At 46.3% G+C, this 18,631-nt stretch overlaps 1 protein-coding gene across 1 annotated transcript in view; it reads right to left on the reverse strand.

Annotated features, from left to right (window-relative positions):
* HEPH (hephaestin) overlaps window positions 1–18,631 on the reverse strand; it is a 169,441-nt gene that overhangs the window by 13,432 nt on the left and 137,378 nt on the right. Inside the window, 3 exon segments of the mRNA XM_044682890.1 lie at window positions 1,227–1,358; window positions 3,972–4,111; window positions 12,463–12,673. Of these exon segments, the coding sequence (XP_044538825.1) occupies window positions 1,227–1,358; window positions 3,972–4,111; window positions 12,463–12,673 (483 nt within the window).

The raw sequence follows: 18,631 nt of genomic DNA on the forward strand, positions 1-18,631 counted from the left end.
TGCCATAGGTTCACCACCATGGGCCTAGCCTTTACCACTCCTCTATCTGGGAACCAATACCTAGTATAGATTCTAAGATGAAAGGTAAAGTTTTAAAAAAGAAAAAACAAAAGAAGGCCAAACAACAACGTTAAGATAACTATGCAGAGAATGGTAATCTACAAGAGAAAGGTAATAGGAGATGGAGAGACCAAGGAGATATCTTCTGAAAGGAGGCATTCAAGCTGAGTCCTGAAGGAATTTAAAGATTCTAAGAGATGGAGACAAGGAGGGAAGTCTATTACAGGCAGGAGACGGTACACCATGTGTGAGGACCAGCAAGCAGGCCAGGGTGGCTAGATCATACACAGAGTATGCTAAGTGTACATAGGCTGGAAATCTCAGAAGGCCACAGGTTCTAAAGACTTGAAAATGCCAAAGAGAAGGCCTTCTAGTGGCTCCTTGAGGTGCCGGGGGGCCCTGGAGCAGGAGATGTGCCATATGGTACCTATTTGGGAATATCTCATAGCGTATTGGACTCTCTGAGGCAGTGGGGCCTCCGGACAGCATCAAGTTACACGCAGGCCCAAACAGAAAGCCCTCTTCCCAACTCCCTGCCACAGGGACTGTTTGCCACTTGAAAATTTCCAGGACTCGCTGATTTCCAACATCTCGAGGCAGCCCACTGGGCTTTGGGGACCATTCTAATTACCAGGAAGTTTTCCTGACGCCCTCGCCGACTGAATCAGGCATTCACTCAGAGCCCAAGCAGGGAAAATTGAATCCCTTTCTCCCCACAAGAGATCTCCCCAGGGCCCACGTCCTCGCAGGCTCAGACTGCAAGTACCTGACAATGTCTTCTGTCTGAAGAAGCTTGGGATGGTTAGCCTAGCAACCAATGGCATGTTTGAGGAAGCCATTGGATGGACCATAGCTTTTTGAAGCTGGAAGGGATATCTGAGGATATCAAGTCCAACTCCCTCATTTTACAGATGGGGAAATTGAGGCCTAGAGAGGTCACGCAACGTGATGGGATTTGAACACAGGGCCTTCGATTTCACCCATTATGTTATGCCCTTGGCCAAGATGGCTGCCTAAGGGTTGGAATTTAGCTTGCTGGCCAAGCAAACATCACTTGGTGTTAAGCCACGTGACCCATCATGGAAGGGAACACACAGCTCTGGCTGCATTCAGAGCATGAGCTGGCCACTAGGGCAAGTGCCCCCACCCAGAACATCCCTACTCACCAGGCTCAGCAGGCCGGGCTGAGCCTGCTTCCTGCTCCAGCACCCCATGGGCACGCACAGAGTAGGGGCGGCTGGCATTGTTCTTGAACACCACAGTTAGGATATCGCCAACCTCTCCTCGGAGCAGTGGTCCTGGGGAGGGGGAGAAGACAGGGCTGGATTTATGGGTCAGAAAGGAGAGAATAGAGGAGCGGACTGGTGGGACTCCTGCCATGGGCACAGGCTCACTCCTACAGTGGCCAGGCCTGTGAGGGAGGCACTGTCCTATTCTCTGACTAAATCCAAGGCCAGAAAGGGGCTCAGGCAGGGCTCAGCAAAGTACAGCCTGGCCCATTAGCCAAATCCTTTTGGCTAAAGAGCTACAAATATATTGTTTTCATTTTTATTTTTTGAAAACTCTTACCTTGGGAGCAGGTGGCTCAGTGGATTGAGAGCCAGGCCTCAAGACTTAACCCCCATTGCCTAGCCCTGACACCTCTCCTGCCTTAAAAGTAATACTAAGTACTGATTTTAGGAAAGAATATAAGGGTGAAAAAAACCCCTTACCTTCCATCTTAGAATCAAAACTAAGTATCAACTCTAAGACAGAAGAGCTATAAGCTACTAGGTTAAGTGACTTGCCTAGGGTCACCCAGCTAGGAAGTGTCTTGAGGCCAAATTTGAACCCAAGACCTCCCGTCTCCAGGTCTGGCTCTCAATCCACTGAGCCACCCAGCTGTCCCAAGGTATCCTTCTTATTTATTTATTTGTATCTTTCCTTTCTGTCTTAGAATCAATACTAAGTACTGGTTCCAAGGCAGAAGAGCAGTAAGGGCTAGGCAATGGCGGGGGGGGGGGGGTTGAAGTGACTTGCCCAGGGTCACCCAGCTGGGAAGTGTCTGAGGGCAGATTTAAACCCAGGACCTTCTGTCTCCAGGTCTGGCTCTCAATCCACTGAGTTGCCTTGCTGTGCCGTTTTTTTTAAATTTTTAAATACAATAAAACTTTATTGAAAAATCTCAAAACCATTTGTAGCTCCTGGGCCATATAGAAAGTCAAGGGAAGGAAGACTGGCAGGTGCTAGCCTGTCAATCTTCAGCCCAAGGGCTCGAGTCTTGGCCCTACATTTAGGGAGCTGGTATCCAACCTGCTCTGGCATACCCACTGGCTTTCTCCATGGGACAAGGAGAGTGAAATTATCTGGCCCATTGGCTGAATTCCTTTGGATTCAGGTCACATCGTCCAGTTGTTACTCTACTACATAAAAGAGCTCCAAAGGGAAGACCTGCCTCCGAGGGGTGAGGAAACATGAATATAAAAGGTCAAATCTTCCAAAATTAGAGAAAGTAACCTTTCATAACTAGACCAAGGGGGCATTCTCAAGTAAACAAGGGAGAACGGAGACAAGGAGCACTATCAAATGCATTCATTAAACATTTGCCAGGTACAGGCCAAGAGCAGGGGATCCAAAGAAAGGCTAAGGAGCTGGTGGAACAGTGGGCAGAGCACCAGACCTGGAGTAGTACTTCAGGAAGACTTGAGTTCAAATCCAGCCCCAGATGCTTATTAGCTGGGTGACCCAGGACAAGTCACCGAACCCCGTTTGCCTCAGTTTTCTTAACTATAAAATGGGATTAATAATAGCAAGGTTGTTCTGAGGTTCAAATGAGATAATACTCATGGGGGTTTTTATTGGGGGGGGGCAGGTTTAAACCTTTACCTTCTGTCTTGTACTCAGTACTGAGTATTGGTTCCAAGGCAGAAAGGAGGTAAGGGCTAGGTGAGGGGTGTTAAGGTACTCGTCCAGGGTCACCCAGCTAAGACGTGTCTGAAGCCAGTGAATTCAGAACCTCCCATCTCTAGGCCTGGTTCTCTAGCCACTGAGCCACCCAGCTGCTCTGAGATAATACTTGTAAAGAGCACTTAGCATAGTGCCTGGCACATAGTAGGCTCTTAATAAATGTCATCCACACTCTGAGTAATTGATGATGAGGCCCAGCCTGCTTCCCTCCCCACAACAAAGAAGAAAATGACTGGACTAAAATAACCTTTTGGGAACAGTTGCAGGAGCAAATGGATTTGTGAATTGTTTCTCTTTGTTAGAAAGGAGAATTCATTTTGGAGTGGGAGGTGGAAACAGGAATTTCCCAGAATGGCTGAGGTAATACCAAAAGGTTTCAGGAAAACAGGTTTGAAAACATAGTAGTAAGGAGGAGCGTGTGAACCCGCTTAGGAGGTGGCGAAGCAGCCGATCTATGGCCACATGGATTGTTTCAGTAGTATCCAATCCTGTTGCCTGGCAAGAAGATTTATGAAACACCTACTATGTGCCAACCACTATGCTAAGTACTTTACAAATATTCAATTTGATCCTCACAACAATTCTGGGAAGAACCGTTATGATCCCCATTTTATAGATGCAGAAACTGAGGCAGACAGAAGTAACATGACTTGCCCAGGGTTACCCAGCTAGTAAATGTCTGAGGCTAGATTTGAACTCAGGTCTTCCTGCCTACAGGCCCAGTGCTCTGTGCACTATGGCACCATCTATCTAAATCAGTGTCCAGCTGCCTCTGAATGAATCTCAGATCCCTTTTCTCTTGGTATCACAGGCCCAGTATGACCAGAGGAAGCTGCCTGGGTGTTGATCGAGTTTGGTCCTTTTCTCCTTATCCTGCGGCATAGGCTCTGAACCACAGTTTCTAGGGGTGGGGGAGGAGAGAGAAGAGAATGGAGAAAAAGGGGAAGTGAAGTTGATGTGCTTACCCAGAATTCCCAAGTGCTCTTCTGGGCCAGTTCTTGGTCGGGGAGTCCTGAATGTACCATCATTATACTCCCTGTAGACGACTTTCTTGTACCGAGAACCCAGGAGCCCATCTTCTTTGCTCAGAAAGACGTGGCTATAGCTGGAAAATCCCAAGAGAATGTCATCAGGCCCCCAGCCAATGGGCACAGGGATCCCTTTGGGGTATAAGCTCATTTTCAGATATAAGGAAGGACACAGTCCTATATCATAGATGGAAAAACTGAGGCACAGAGAAGTGGCCCTCTTCTTCCTACAGGTACACTCTGAGGGTCCCATTGCTTGGAGAAGGAAACAGAGACCTGACTTAAGCCCATCAGTGGCTTCTGCTACTAAACCTCTTCAACGGCCTACCATGCCCAAGGGAGGCAACCAAAATGGCAGGAAGAGCCTTGGACTAAATTGCAGGAGAGTCAACTCTGGCATATATTCCAGGTAGGAATTTTGGCAGGTTCCCTTGGCTGTATAGGCTTCAGTGTCCTCACCTGGAAAATGGGGCTAATACCACATCAGTCTAAAGGAAGGAAGATCTTTGGTAGTTCTGAGCCCTGAAATTCCAAGTGGGAGACACCAGACTAGGAAGCAGGAAGCTTAGGATCAGTTCTAGGTTCTGCCCCCTGCCACCTCACTAGGCATGTGCCCTCAGGCACAGCAAGAACAAAACATCCACAGCTTTCCAAGGACAGTGGAGCATCTGGCTTCCAAGGTGAGAAGGTCCAAGGCCTCAGGAGACATCTCTTCGCTTCCCAGGGGGTCAGGGATCAGGGCAGGAATCCTCTTAGAAATGGCAAGGATAATGGCTCTGGCGGCCAAAGGAAATGACAAAGGGGAACACCGACTCATGTCAAGAAGCCAGAGGATGGAAGAACATCTGGAGAGCAAAAGAGGAAGACGAAGGAAAAGAAGCAACACAAGGTGTCCAGCCCTCACCACTCTTCTCCCTTGGACCCAATACACAGCATTGATTCTAAGATGGAAGGGAAGGGGTTTTTGCGTGTAATAATAATAATACTGCATACACTTTTTAGCCTGTGTGACCCTGAGCAAGTCATTTACCCCCATTGCCCAGCCCTTACTGCTCTTCTGCCTTGGAACCAGTACATGGTATTGATTCTAAGATGGAAGGGAAGGGTTTTCTAAAATAATAATACCACATACACTTCCTAGCTGTGTGACCCTGAGCAAGTCACTTATCCCCACTGCCCAGTCCTTACCACTCTTTTGCCTGGGAATTGATACCTAGCTCTAAGGCAGAAGGTAAGGGTCTAATGTGTAGATATGTCTAGAGTTCTGTGAATGCATTCAAGAAGGGGTCAAAATGAAGAGAGCAAGAAGCAAAGTCTCTCTGTAGACATGCCTAGAATGCCATAGAGAGAAGCAGCCATACTACAACTTGGGAAAAATGACGGCAGCGAGGCCCCATAATTCTTAGGAGACAATAGCTAAGAAGGGATCAAAGGGCAGACATCTGGATACAAATGCTCAAAGCATTGCTGCCCAATGGGGAAACTAAAGATCCTAAAGCAAGGAGGTCCATCAAGGGATTCCAGGAAAGGATAGGATAGAAAACATCCCCGAGGTCTAAACTTTTTTTAACCCCTTGCCTTCCATTTTAGAATCAATATTGTATACTGGTTCCAAGACAGAAGAGCAGTAAGGGCTGGGCAATGAGGGTTAAATGATTTGCCCAAGGTCACCCAGCTAGGAAGTGTCTGAATCCAGATTGGAACCCAGTACCCGCTGTCTCCAAGTCTGACTATTCACTGAGCCACCCAGATGCCCCAAGGGCCTAAACTCCTAAAGGAGAAGATGGCCCAGGAAGGGTGGAAGGCTCTGGAGACACAGCCAGGAACCATTCTGGAGAGTCAGAAAAGGGGAGCCTTGGGCAGAGCTGACATGGAGGCTCAAAGAACTCCTCAGCCTGCTTAGATCTCTTAGAAAAGGAAGTGAAGGCAGGTATGGGAGAATGAGTACCACCACATGGCACGGGCCTGGCCTAGCTTCCAATGAATGGAGGAGGATGGGGCCAACAGGGGCCAACAGACAGGGCTGGGCTGGCAGAGTACAGGAAGGAGAGGCCTGAGGGGTGAGGAAAATCAGACAAAAGAGAGACACACAACTACTTGACTCAGGATCCTTGGCCTAGAGCTTGAACAGCACTCAGAGATTCTCTAGTCTAACTCCCTCATTTTACAGAAGAGAAAACTGAAGCTCATGGAGAGGAAAGGACTTGTCCAGAGTCACGCAGCTAACAAGTATCTATGGCAGGATTTGAACCCAGGTCTTTCTAGCCAATGTGCCATACCAAAGTGCTTCTCCTATTTTTTTCCTGCCAAAGAAAATAATCTTCAGCCTGGGAAGGACAGAACAAACATGGTCACCAAGGAGGTAAACCTTAAATAAGGGAGCAGCTAACAAAATGGGCACAGGCCTGCCCTCAGATGGCCACATCCCTAGGGACAGACCATCCGTGGCTGCTGAAGAGATTGGCTTCCTCTGAAAGGGGCCAGGAGTCACTGGTGGAGCCGTAGGCCTAGAAGAGGAGAGAGGATCTGGCTTGAAAAAAGGCAAGAAGCTGGAGTCCCCAAAGGGAGCCCAGGAACTGCTTCCTGACAGTTTTAAGATGTATTATTAAAGGGCCGCCAGCCGCCAAGCGGGAGAGGGAAATGTTAACACTAAAAGCTGACATGACATGGCTTTGCCCAGAACAAGTCACACCAGGCTCGCCTCATTTCCTTTCTGAGAGGGTCATCAGCCCGGGAGAGCTGGGGAATTCTACAGATGTCGCATGCCTGGATTTCACCAAAGCGTCTGACAAAATCATTTGTGCCGTCCTTGGGGATGAGACGGAGAGACGTGGGCCAGATGGCAGAGCACAATTAGGCAGATTCGGGCAGCATGAAATGGGGGCGGGATATGAATAATAAGGATATGAAGCCATGGCGGGGGACTGAGATTCAGATGCCACCTCTGCCAGTAGGGGACCTCGAACAAGTCCTCTTCCCTCTCTGAGCCTCAGCTTCCCCCTCTATCAAATGATGGGGTTGGGCTAGATGGCTTCTGGGGGCCCTTCTAAGGTCTAAGACCCTGTGATCAGACCCAAAGAGTGGTCATTAATAGTCAATAATCAGACTGAAGGGAGGTATCTCTGGCCTCTGCCTTTGAAGAAGAGAGAGGGGTCAGACATGGACACGCACACACACACACACACACACACACGTAAAGAAAAAAATTTAAAAAGATATCAATTAAGCTTTTGAAACTAAAAAGATAGGATCAAACTAAAAAAATCATGTAAAAGGAAATAGCTGAGTGGCTCACTGGATAGAAAGCCAGGCGTAGAGACAGAAGATGCTGGGTTCAAATGTAGCCTCAAACACATCCTAGCTGAATGACCCTGGGCAAGTCACTTCACCCCCATTGCTGAGCCCTTACCGCTCTTCTGTCTTGGAGCTAACATACAGTATTGATTCTAAGATGGAAGGTAAGCGTTTTTTAAAATCATGTACTATTATGCTATACAGAGACAAAAGCAGAGACTCCTTGCTCTCAAGAAGTTTCCATTCTTGAGGCACCCATAGCAGAACAGTCAGATAGCAGCCCTGCAGTCCCTTCCTAGTTGTGTGATCCTAACCAAATCATTTAACAACTCTCAGCCTCAGTTAATAACAACACCTACTTACAAGGCTGAGAAGATTGAATGAGATAATACAGGTAAAGGGTTTTGCAAACCTTAAAGTACTAGAAAATGCTTATTATTATTATTATTATTATTATTACTATTATTATTATTATTATGGCAAAGGGTAAAGGACTTGTACCCAAATAAGTATGATACAAGGTGGAGAGTGGAGAGGGAAATAAATGATTGCAAACAGTCTAGCGATATCTGAGGAAAGAGAGAACACTAACAGCCATGAGGATCAAAGAAAGTACCAGTGAAGAGGGGGCACCTGAATCTGATGAAAGAGAATGATTCTAAAAGGTGGAAAGAAGGAATTGTGTTCTTGGCATGGAGTGCAATCTTTGCAAATGCATGGAGGAGACAAGAGAAGTATTATTCTCATTTTATAGTGACTACAGCTTTTTGAGTCTCGTTTTACAGATGAGGAAACCGAGGCTTGGTCAAAGGCACACGGAATTAGAGGCCAAACCATGACTTGAATTTCTGGCTCAAACTCAGTAAACACCATCTACATTATGCCAAGCACAGGGAGAACATACAAAATGTAACACTCCCTTACTGTCCTCAAGGAGCTGACAATCTATTGGAGAGGACAATATGAAAATATAAAACAGAAAGCTAACTGCAAGCTCACTGGAGGAGGGAGAGGGCACTCATTCTTCCCAGAGGATGAGAAAGCTGCAGCAAGTTTTGAAAGAAGGATTCCAAATGTCATGAAGAGAGAGGGTATTCCAGGCACACAGAGACAGTATACCAGTCTGACTAGGATGAAGAATTTGCGAAGGTCAATTACATAAAACAAGACTAGAAAGTTCAGCTGGAAGCAGGATATGGAGAGCATTGAATGGCAAAGCCAACCAAAGAGTCGTTATATCCTCCTAGAGGTAACAGGGAGCCACAGGAGAGTTTTGAGGAAGGGAATGGCATGAGTAGATTGGAAAGGTCAGCTGGAAGCAAAATATGTAGAGCATTGAATGCCCAAGCCAACCAAGTTCTTACATCCTAAAGGCAATAGGGAGTCACAGGAGTTTTGAGAAAGGGAATGGCATGAGTAGACTGGAACCTTGAGAGAATTACTTTGGCAGCTGGGTAGAAGCAATTAGGAGGCCATTCTAACAGTTTTAATCTTTGACAGTGTTAAACACCCAATTAAGGAAGTGGCTTAATTGGTTGAGGAGGGAAAATTAATTGGGTGTGGGAACCGAGTGGATCTGAGGAGAGAGGGAACGAGAGGAGTCCAAAGTGACTCAGGTCTGAGGTTGGGGACATTTGGAGAAGAAGCAAGGTCTATGCATTGCACTGTTGACATCTCAGGTGCCATAGAGAAGGGAGTTCAATGATTATAGGACCAGAAAAGGACCTCACAGAATACAGAGTCAACCCCGCCTCCATCTTAAGGATTTGGAAACTGAGCCCCAAAGAGGCTGTCCAAGATCACACAGGGAATAGATAGCAGAAGTGAGATTGGAACCAAGTCTTCTTGGCTCCTGATCTGACACTACACCAAGAGAGAGATTTGGACTCTCCATTTGACTGTGGATTGACTGTGGCACAAAAATGCCAGCTGACTGCATCCATGAATGTTGATCAGGTCTCTGCGTGAGAGAAGAGAAAAGAGAAAACACAACCAGGCAGAGCCTTGGGGAACACCCACACCGCAGTGCCAAAGATAAAGGATGACTCTCATGGCGGAAAGCCATCAGACAGGTGGGAGAACCAGGAGATAACAATGTCGTCACACAAATCAATGAACGTGGGCGATGGAGAGTGCCACAAGCTACAGAGATCAAGGAAGATGAGAGCTGAGAAAAGGCCATTGGATTCTCAAGGTAGGAAATCATTGGAAAACCTTAGAGGATTGTTCAAGCACAAAGGCTGGGGCAGAAGCCAGAGCAACAAGAGGGGGAGAGGCACATGGAGAGTGAAGAAATGATGCCAAGGGGAGGAGACAACCCTTTTTAGGAGTCTGACAGGGAAAGGGAGGTGCTGGGGGGGGGGGGAAACAGAGGCCTGTAAAGGGGAATTGGGGAGCCCCAGGCATGTTTGTAAACACTGGGGAAAGGGCTGAGAAAGATGGAAAGACTCAGAAGAGGCAGCAGTTGATGGATCAACTTCACACAACAGCTAACTGACAACAGGCAGTTATTAAGCACCTACTATGTGCCAGGCAAAACCAATCCCTGCCATGAAGGAGCTTCCATTCTTTTTTTTTAAATCCTTCCCTTCCATCTTAGAATCAATACTAAGTATCAGTTCCAAGGCAGAAGAGCAGTAAGGGCTAGGCAATGGGGGTGAAGTGACTTGCCCAGGGACACACAGCTAGAAAGTGTCTGAGGCCAGATTTAAACCCAGGACCTTCCATCTCCAGACCTGGTGCTCTATCCACCGAGCTACCCAGCTGCTTCAAGATCAAACATATCTTCCTCTACTTAAATCCCTTTACAGTCTGACCTGGAAGGCAGCTAAATGGCTCAGTGGGTAGAGCACTGGGCAAGGAGTTAAGAGAATTCGAGTTCAAATTCGGCCTCAGATACTTCCTAGCTGTGGGACCCTGGGCAAGTCACTTAACCCTGTTGGCCTCAGTTTCCTCCTCTGTCAAATGAGCTGGAGAAGAAAATGGCCAACCACTCCAGTACCTCTGCCACGAAAATCTCAAATGGTGTGGCAAAGAGTCAGACAAGACAGAAACAAAATATTTGATCTTCGAGGTAATAGGGAGCTAATAGAATTTACCGAATAGAGGAGTGATGTGGCCAGAGCTGAGCTCTACAAATGGCATGTAGACAGCTGTGTGGAGAGGGAGGCCAATCAGGAGGCTATTGCAAAACATGAAGCCCCCCGGGGTGAAGAGGACATGAATCAGGCAATGGCTGCATTGATGTAGAGGAGGGGACAAAGATGAGACACGGCGTAGAGAGAAGCAACAATGTTTGGCGACTGAGTGGAGACATGGGGGAGGCAAGTAAAAAATGAAGAACAGAGGATCACCGAATTGGGGTTGGAAGGGACCCAAGTGGCCATCTAGTCAAACCCAAACAGAAAGAATTCCTACCCTAACATTGTGGACCTAGGCTTGAAGCCCTCCAAAGAGGGGAAAGCCATTCCCTTCCAATGAATTCCCATTCATGAAGTGACGTAGAACTAAACTGGTTTCTTTGCACCATCTACCCCATGCTCCAAGATGAAGAGAAGCAGGGAGGGTCTAGATCAAAGCAATCAAAATGACCCCTGAATCAGCTTCAAAATGCACTGTGAAACATTTGACAAAATCAAGAAAAATACAACACAGAGAATATTAATTTGTGGTTTTCTAAGTTGCTGTGTGGCCTCCATGGATCCTTTTCTCTTTTGAGTATGACCCCACTGATGGTCTGAACAGCCAGTGAATGATTCATGCAGCTGGAAAGGTCCAGTTGAGATAGCAGACAGGGCTGAATCAGGGAAGAATTGCTGGGATTTTGACAGTCTGAGGAACTCCCAGTGTGGAAAACCCCTTTGTCAATGCACATCGATGACTTGCCCCCAATATTAGAAAAAGGATCCAAAACTAGATAGGCACCTCTTCCCAACTTCAAGCCTCACCCTCTATCCACTCTGCACTCTGCCTCTAAGTTATGCTTAAATATCCTGGATTTTCAGTGAGCTCAGTCAGTGCCATGGTGGGACTTCCTCTGATAGCATCCAGGAGCAGTACTTTTGCCCCTCTTGCACCTAACATGCCAACCATACTGGCCTACTTTCTATCTATCCCTCAGCCTTCTCTTGCCCTCTCCAGTCTCTGACTCCTGAAGCAGCAAATATACTCTAAATCAGGAAGGCCTGAGTTCAAATCTGGCCTCAGATACTTACCACCTGTGGGACCCTGGAGAAGTCATTTAACCCTGCCTCAGTTTCCTCTAATGTAAAATGAAATGGTTTGATGAGAGGGCCTCCTAGGTCCCTTCCAACTAAAGATCTAGGATCTTCAGGGTGACTTTGGGCAAGTCATTTCTCCCCAATGAGCCTCAGTTTTCCCATATTTAAAATGAGGGATTAAGATCAACTGGTCTCTGAGGTTCTATCCTCTCCAGCCCTAGAACTCAGATTCTATATGTGACCCTGAATAAATCTCTTGCTCTCTCTGAGCCTGTTTTCTCTTCTGTACATGAAGGGATAAAACCAGATGGGTCCTGATGTCTCTGCCAGCTCTAGGCCCGTCTGTTATTTTATGGTCCTCTGAGCCTTTGTTCTTCCTTTTCCCAGAACCCATCTCTCCTTTTCCCCAATTGTTAATGGTCTAGTTGCTTGAACGTGCATCCCTCCTTCATGAGATAAGCTGGAAGTGACCGCTCCCTCCTTACCTTTGCCATGCTTGGCCCTCCTGCAAGTCTTCCCTGGATCATAGCTTGCTGGCTTCCCCTCCACATCCCTTGCCCCTTAGATAAAAATCTAACATTTATTAAGCACCTACTATGTGCCAGGGACTGCACTAGGTGCTTTTTACAAATAGGATCTCCTTGGATCTTCATAACAAGTCTGGGAGGCGGGTGCTGTTGTGATCCCCAATTTACGAAGGAGGAAACTGAGACGGGAAGAAGTGAAGTGTCTGAGGCTAGATCTGAACACGGCTCTTTGTGATTCCATGTCCGGTTCTCTGGGCACTGTGGTGCCCCCTAGCTGTCCCTCCTTGAGGGGAGGATCAAAGGATCTTTCTGTCCCAGAGGCCAGCACTGTGCTCTGGCCTTCCTAAATGTCTGCCTTAACTTCCTCTTTCCCAGCAGGCTCCTCACCTCTCCTTCTCTGACTGATTATGCCAGCCCATCTCCCAGGTTCGATTCGGGCAGTAGTCCCATTCCATCTCCTCAGCCATGATGTAATAGGTGCGAACTGCTTGGTACCGCTGGGCTTCAGACCTTCTGCCTTGGCACCTGGAGACATCGTAGGATGCCCTCATTCCTGCCTGGAGGTGGCTGCCTTCCTGACAGTAAATCTCAAAGGTACCTGGATAGAGGGCAGATGTGAGGGGAGAGATTAGCCTCGAGACTCCCCAGGGAAGAAGCCCCTGCTTCTCTCAGAAGGCTGTGCAAGAGGAGGTCCTGGGGGCACAGGGATCCCTGGGAAATATAACAAGAAGGGCACCAGCTTTTGGAGCCCCTGGGGGCTTGCAAAAGGCTCCTTTTGCAACACCCCCATTAGATAGGAAGAACATGTATTAACTGACCCCATTTTACAGATGGGGGAACTGAGGCCCAGAAAAGTCACTCCAGGCAGGGAGAACATCATGAGCAAAGGCATGGAGTTGGGAAACTGAGTTTAGGGGATGAGTGATTTGCCCAGTCATAAAATTGCCAAGCCAGAACTCCAACCCAGTGTGTATTCTCTACTACGCCACACTGCCTTTTTTACCAAATCCCTGCCCCCTAACAAGGGAAGTGGAGCCCATGTTCACTAAAGGGAGAGAGGGAGGGAGGGGTGAGATAAAGAGAGACAGAGAAAGAGACAGAGTTAGCAAGAGATAAAGAGACAGAGAAAGAGAGAGACAAAGAGACAGAAACAGCAAAAGAGATAAGGACAAAGACAGAGACAGTAAGAGATAGATAAAGAGCTAAAGAGACAGAAAGAGACAGACAGCAAGAGAGAGAGAGAGAGACAGAGAAAGAGACAGCAAAGGAGATAAAGAGAGAGACAGAGAAAGAGGGAGACAAAAGAGTCTGAGCAGGAAGTTATAAACTGAGAGTAAAATAGGGTGGAGTTGGGGAAAGGGTCCCCACGGCCCAGGGTGCATCAACCTTCGGGGATGGGGGTGGGGCGGGGGCAGTGAAGCATTATTGCCACCCTCACTCAGGGCCTCTGCCTTTTGCCAGCAGTGGCCCACCGGCAGCCAAGGCCACTCTGAACTCCATGAGGTCTCTGGCCTTGGGGGATCATCTTCTTCGGCTGTCTGTGCCTGGAGCTCCGTGACTGAACCAGTCAAGCCAGACAGCTGCACATTCCATTATGACAGCTCGGAATTGGCTGCCTGTGGAGCTCTAACGAAGGAATGAGGATTCAAATCCATCTTTTTCAAATGTTCCCTGTCAGATGTCCATGACCAGAGGACACGGGCCAGATGCTCATTTTCTTTCATTACATGACTCCTCAGCTCAAGAGTCTATGATAGCTCCCCACTGCCTGCACTGACATCAGACAGTGGAAAGAGCCCTAAATTTGGAACTAGGAGACCTGGTCTCAAATTCTGCCTGGGTGATCCCGAGCAAATCACTTCCTTTCTGCAGGCCTTGGTTTCTTTCTCTGCAAAAACGTAGTTGGAGCAATAGATTTCCCTCATTTCTTGGCCTTTACTCTCTTCCCCATGAGCTCAGAATGCAGCCCTGTGCTCCGCCATTCCAGAGTCTGACCCTTCCTACTTCAGTGAGTCAAGCAGTAAGTAGTACTGACCACCTAATGGTAGTTCCTCCCCAGGCCCTGCCTGCTTCTGGAACTTCCCTATTTCACTCCAGGTTATGACTATCTTTCTAGCCCCCCACGGTGCTAATCTTGGCGCCATCTTGACATTCACCCTACACATGCCAATCCGGTGCCAAACCTTGTTCCTATCTATCTCCATAACATCTTTGGCATCCATCCTCTTGTCTCTAGACTTGTTGTTCAAGGCCTTTCCCAGACTAGTGTAGTAGCAGCCTCCTAATTAGTCTCCCCACCTCAAGTATCTCTTCACCCCCAAGCCAGTGTCTGCAAAAGCTGCTGAAATTTTTTTTTCTAAAACAGACATCTGACAGTCACCTCCTTGCATGAACTTCCATTGTTCCTTTTTGCCTTTAATGTCAAATGTAACCTCTATTTGGCATTTCAAACCCTTTCCAACCTGGCCTTTCCAATCTGTTCCAGCCCCCCTTTCCACGGGCTCCTGTCTTCTAGCTTTTCCTCACACGCACAAACACAGAAGATCCTACCCTTGAACTGGCTGTCTCCCCTCCAACTCTTAGAATATCTCAGGCTATTCCATCAAAACTCTGCTCCCCCAGCTTCAGATTCAACATGAGCCATGCCCATCTTCAGCTGCAAGTGCTCTCCCCACCGACTTACTCTGGAATTCTGGGAGATAGCTTTATTTATTCACATGATGATTCTCTGACAGAATGTCCTCGCCTTGCCCACAGGATTACTACTTTTGTCCTTGTCTAAATAGCCCCAGTAGCAAGCACTATGCCTGGGACAGCAGAAAATGGTAGGCAGTTCATCGATCATCATTTTTAAGGGCCCTCGCAACCCTGACATTGTGCACTCTAAGGGCCCTCTGCCTCAGCTCAGACGTCTATTCAATGTTCTCAGGATCCCTTCTAGCTCTAATGTTTCATGTTCTCATGGTCTCTTCTAACTGAGACAGTCTGTGGTCTCAGGATCCTTTCTAGCTCTGATATTCTGTGTTCTTGAGGTCCTTTCTAGCCGTGATAGATATTCTGTATTCTTAGGTGCCTTCTAGTTCTGATATTCTGTGTTCTTGGGACTCATCTAGCTCTGATATATTATGTTCTCAAGGTCCCTTCTAGCTGTGATAGATATTCTGTGTTCTTGAGTCCCATCTGGCTCTAACATTCTGTGTTCTCAGGGACACTTCTAGTTCTGATATTCTGTGTTCTTGGGTCCCTTCTGGTTTTGATATTCTATGTTATCAAAGTGCCTTCTTGCTCTGACATTCTGTGATCTTGGGTTCCATCTATCTCTAACATTCTGTGTTCTCAGGGTCTCTTCTAGTTCTCATATTCTGTGTTCTTGGGTCCCTTCTACCTATGACAGTCTGAGTTCTCAAGGTTCCTTCTTGTTCTGATATTCTGTGTTCTTGAGTCCCTTCTACTTCTCATATACTATGTTTTCAAGGTCCCTTCTAGCTGACATTCTGTGTTCTCAGGCTCCTTTCTAGATATGATCATCTGTGTTCTACAGGTCCCTTCTAGATCTGATATTCTGTATTCTTGGATCTGTTCTACCTCTTTTATTCTATGTTCTCAAGGTCCCTCCTAGCACTAACATTGTGTTCATGGGTCCTTTCTAAATCTGATATTCTGTGTTCTCAAGCTCCCTTCTAGTTTTGACATTCTGTGTTTTTAGGGTTCCATCAAGCTATGAAAGTGTGTGTTCTCAAAGTCCCTTTTCATTCCTATATTCTGAGTTCTTGGTTCCCTTCTTGCTATGCTCATCTATTCTCAAGGTCCTTTCTACCTCCGAGATTCTCTGTTCTAGGGTCCCTTCTAGCTCTGACATTCTGTATTCTCAAGGTGCCTTCTAGCTGTGAAAATCAGTGTTCTTTTGGGTCCCTTCTAACTATGACAGATATTTTGTGTTCTTGGGTCCCTTCTAGCTCTAACATTCTTTATTATCAGGGTCCCTTCTAGCTGTTATACTCTGTGTTCTTGGGACCCTTCTAGCTCTGACATTCTGTGTTCTTGGGTTCCTTAAAGTTCTGAAATTCTGTGTTCTTGGGTCCCTTACAGTTCTGATATCCCGTGTTCTTGGGTACCTTCTATCTCTGATATTCTATGATCTCAGGTTGTCTTCTAGTTCTGACATTCTGTGTTCATTGGTCCCTTCAAGCTATGATACTCTGTGTTCTCAAGGTCCCATCTAATTCTGATATTCTGTGTTCATTGATCGCTTCTAGCTCTGATATATACTATGTTCTCAAAGTCCCTTCTACCTCTGACATTCTGTATTTTCAGGGCCCATTCTTACTATGCTATTCTCTTCTCTAGGTCCCTTGAATTTCTGACATTCTCTATTCTTGGTTCTCATCTACCTCTAACATTCTTTGTCCTCAGGGTACCTCCTAACTCTGATATTCTTTGTTCTCAGGGTCCCTTCTAGCTCTGACATTCTGTGTTTTCAGGATCCCTTCTTACTATGCTAATCTGTTTGCAAAGTTCCTTCTAGCTCTTAGATTCTGTGTTCTTGGGTCACTTCTAGGTCTGATATTCTGTGTTCTTTGGTCCCTTCTACCTCTTTTATTCTATGTTTTCAAGTTCACTTCTATTCTGATATTCTGTGTTCTTGGGTCCCCTCAGGCTCTAAAATTCTGTGTTCACGATGTCCCTTCTAGCTCTAACATTCTGTGTTCTCAAGGTCCCTTCTAACTCTGATATTCTACGTTCATGGGTGCCTTCTACCTCTGATATTCTATGTTCTCAAGGTCCTTTCTTCCTCTAACATTCTGTGTTTTCATGGTCCCTTCTAGCTATGATAATCTGTGTTCTCAAGGTCCCTTGTAGTTCTGATATTCTTTGTTCTCAGGGTCCCTTCTAACTATGACATTCTGTCTTTGAGGGTCCCTTCTTGCTATGCTAATCTGTTCTTAAGGTCTCTTCTATCTCTGAGATTCTGTTTTCTTGGGTCTCTTCTAGCTCTGATATTCTGTGTTCTCAAGTTCCCTTCTAGTTCTGATATTCTTTGTTCTCAGGGTCCCTTCTAGCTCTGACATTCTGTGTTTTCGGGGGCCCTTCTTAATATGTTAATCTGTTTTCAAGGTCCCTTCTAGCTCTTAGATTCTGTGTTCTTGGTTCACTTCTAGGTCTGATATTCTGTGTTCTTTGGTCCCTTCTACCTCTTTTATTCTATAATCTCAGGGTGCCTTCGAACTCTGATATTCTTTGTTCTCAAGGTCCCTTCTACCTCTGACATTATATGTTTTCATGGTCCCTTCTAGCTATGATAATCTGTGTTCTCAAGGTCCCTTCTAGTTCTAATATTCTTTGTTCTCAGGGTTCCTTCTAGCTCAGACATTCTGTCTTTTCAGGATCCCTTCCTGCTATGCTAATCTGTTCTCAAGGTCCCTTCTTTCTCTGAGATTGTGTGTTCTTGACTCCCTTCCAGTTCTGATATTCTATGTTCTCAAGTTCCCTTCTAGCTATGACATTCTATGTTCTTTGCTCCCTTCAAGCTATGATAGTCTGTATTCTCAAGGTCCCTTCTAATTTTGATATTCTGTGTTAATGGGTGCCTTCTAGCCTGATATTCCATGTTCTCAAGGTCCCTTCTAGTTCTATATTCTTTGTTCTCAGGGTGCCTTCTAGCTCTGACATTCTGCCTTTTGAGGGTCCCTTCTTGCTCTGCTAATCTGTTCTCAAGGTCCCTTCTAGCTATGACATTCTGTGTTCTTTGGTCCAATCTAATTCTAACATTCTTTATTCCTAGGGTCCCTTCTAACTCTGATATTCTTTATTCTCAGGGTCCATTCTAGCTTTGACATTGTCTTTTCAGGATCCCTTCTTGCTATCCTAATCTGTTCTAAAGGTCCCTTCTAGCTCTGATATTCTTTGTTCTCAGGGTCCCTTCTACCCCTGACATTCTGTGTTTTCATGGTCCCTTCTAGCTATGATAATCTGTGTTCTCAAGGTCCTTTCAAATTCTGATATTCTTGGTTCTCATGGTCCCTTCTACCTCTGACATTCGGTCTTTTGAGGGTCCCTTCTTGCTATGCTAATCTCTTCTCAAGGTCCTTTCTCTCTCTGAGATTCTGTGTTCTTGGGTTACGTCTAGCTCTAACATTCTTTGTTCTCAGGGTCCCTTCTAGCTCTGACATTCTGTATTTTCAGGGTCCCTTCTTACTATGCAAATCTGTTTTCAAGGTACCTTCTATCTCTGAAATTCTGTGTTCTTGATTCACTTCTAGGTCTGATATCCGGTGTTCTTTAGTCCCTTCTACATCTTTTATTCTATGTTCTCAAGGCCAATTTTATTTCAGATACTTGGTGTTCTTGGGTCCCCTCTGGCTCTAGAATTCTGTGTTCTCAAGGTCCCTTTTCATTCTGATATTCTACATTCATGGGTCGCTTCTAGCTCTGATATTCTTTGTTCTCAAGGTCCCTTCTACCTCTGATATTCTGTGTTTTCATGGTCCCTTTTAGCTATGATGATCTGTGTTCTCAAGGTCCCTTCTAGTTCTGATATTCTTTGTTCTCAGGGTCC

This window comes from Gracilinanus agilis, chromosome X, assembly GCF_016433145.1.
Source record: "Gracilinanus agilis isolate LMUSP501 chromosome X, AgileGrace, whole genome shotgun sequence".
In the NCBI taxonomy this organism is placed as follows: Eukaryota; Metazoa; Chordata; class Mammalia; order Didelphimorphia; family Didelphidae; genus Gracilinanus; species Gracilinanus agilis.